This window comes from Ovis aries, chromosome 1, assembly GCF_016772045.2.
Source record: "Ovis aries strain OAR_USU_Benz2616 breed Rambouillet chromosome 1, ARS-UI_Ramb_v3.0, whole genome shotgun sequence".
Classification (NCBI taxonomy): Eukaryota; Metazoa; Chordata; class Mammalia; order Artiodactyla; family Bovidae; genus Ovis; species Ovis aries.
Window position 1 is genome coordinate 125,846,308 of NC_056054.1, and position 1,106 is coordinate 125,847,413.

The following is a 1,106-nucleotide window of genomic DNA, read 5'->3' on the forward strand; positions in this document are numbered from 1 at the left end:
AGCAGGGTTAAATAATATATATGGCCCTCAAGTTATGCAAACTCATGAAGCTTGGTTACAGACAGTAATTTTTTTTTTTTTTATTACTGAAGTTATGTGATATACCTTCAGGAATTTAAGAAACAGCAATAAAGGAATTCCAGCATTAATGAGTGTGAGTGCCTCTCCTCTAAATAAACACAATGTTAATGATGTTTTCATGCAAATTAGCTGTTAAAATGCAAGGCACGGTGGCTTTTGGTTTGCCACACCTACTACACGGGTGTATAAAAGGCCTCAAGGGAGCAGGGCAGTTCATATTCTGCAAGCAAAGGCTTTGTTCTCTTCTACATCTTTAACACTTGACAAGATGAGCTATTACTACAGCAACTACTACGGTGGCCTGGGCTATGGCCTTGGCGGTCTGGGCTGCAACTATGGCTGTGGCTATGGCTACTTCCGAGGTCTGGGCTGCGGCTATGGTGCTGGCTATGGTGGCTATGGATATGGCTGCTACCGCCCGTGTTACTATGGAAGATACTGGTCCTCTAGCTTCTACTGAGAAACCCTGCACTCAAACTTACACGTGACTGAGACCCATCAGCCAATTTTCCTCTTCTAGATTCTGCTGTCTGGACACTTCACTCCACTGGTGCTTCTCTCTGATGAAATTAAAATGAGCCAATCCCAGGTCACTTTGATAGATCTTCAGATTTCAGCTTACCAGGACTGTTGGGATAAAAATCATCTGAATTTGTCATTCTAATTTGGACCAGGGTAGAGGGGTGGATGGATTTACAGTTTGGGTAACAATTCTCCTTTTGGACATATATTTTAGCAGAGCTCTCATTCTGAATTGTTCATGTGAGATCTGTGAAAATTTATTTTCATTAAATTTGCTTTGTCTGGTATTTTAAATGTGTCCTGGTTGTCTGTCCCTCATAAATAGGATGTCCATATATACGGGCATTGAGCATGAATTTATCTGTCTGTCTGTTGGCAGTGTGTATGTGTGTGTGTTCATTGTGAAAGTTCCAATGGAGGTGCTGTGCCTGCAATTCTGTGTGACCAAGAAGGTAGAGGGACTGTCCAGCAATTCCTTTCACATTTTGTTAAAAGTATATCAA

The 1,106-nt window shown here is 41.5% G+C and overlaps 1 protein-coding gene across 1 annotated transcript; it reads left to right on the forward strand.

Moving 5' to 3' along the window:
* The first annotated feature begins 296 nt into the window (after positions 1–296).
* Positions 297–890, forward strand: LOC114113348 (keratin-associated protein 20-2). The gene has a single exon (XM_027965699.2). The coding sequence runs from the start codon at positions 350–352 to the stop codon at positions 539–541; it is 192 nt and encodes a 63-aa protein (XP_027821500.1). The 5' UTR covers positions 297–349; the 3' UTR covers positions 542–890.
* The last annotated feature ends 216 nt before the right edge of the window (positions 891–1,106 follow it).

Excerpts from the sequence above, each read along its gene's own strand:
- LOC114113348 (XM_027965699.2), top strand. The coding sequence starts at position 350 with ATGAGCTATTACTACAGCAACTACTACGGTGGCCTGGGCTATGGCCTT.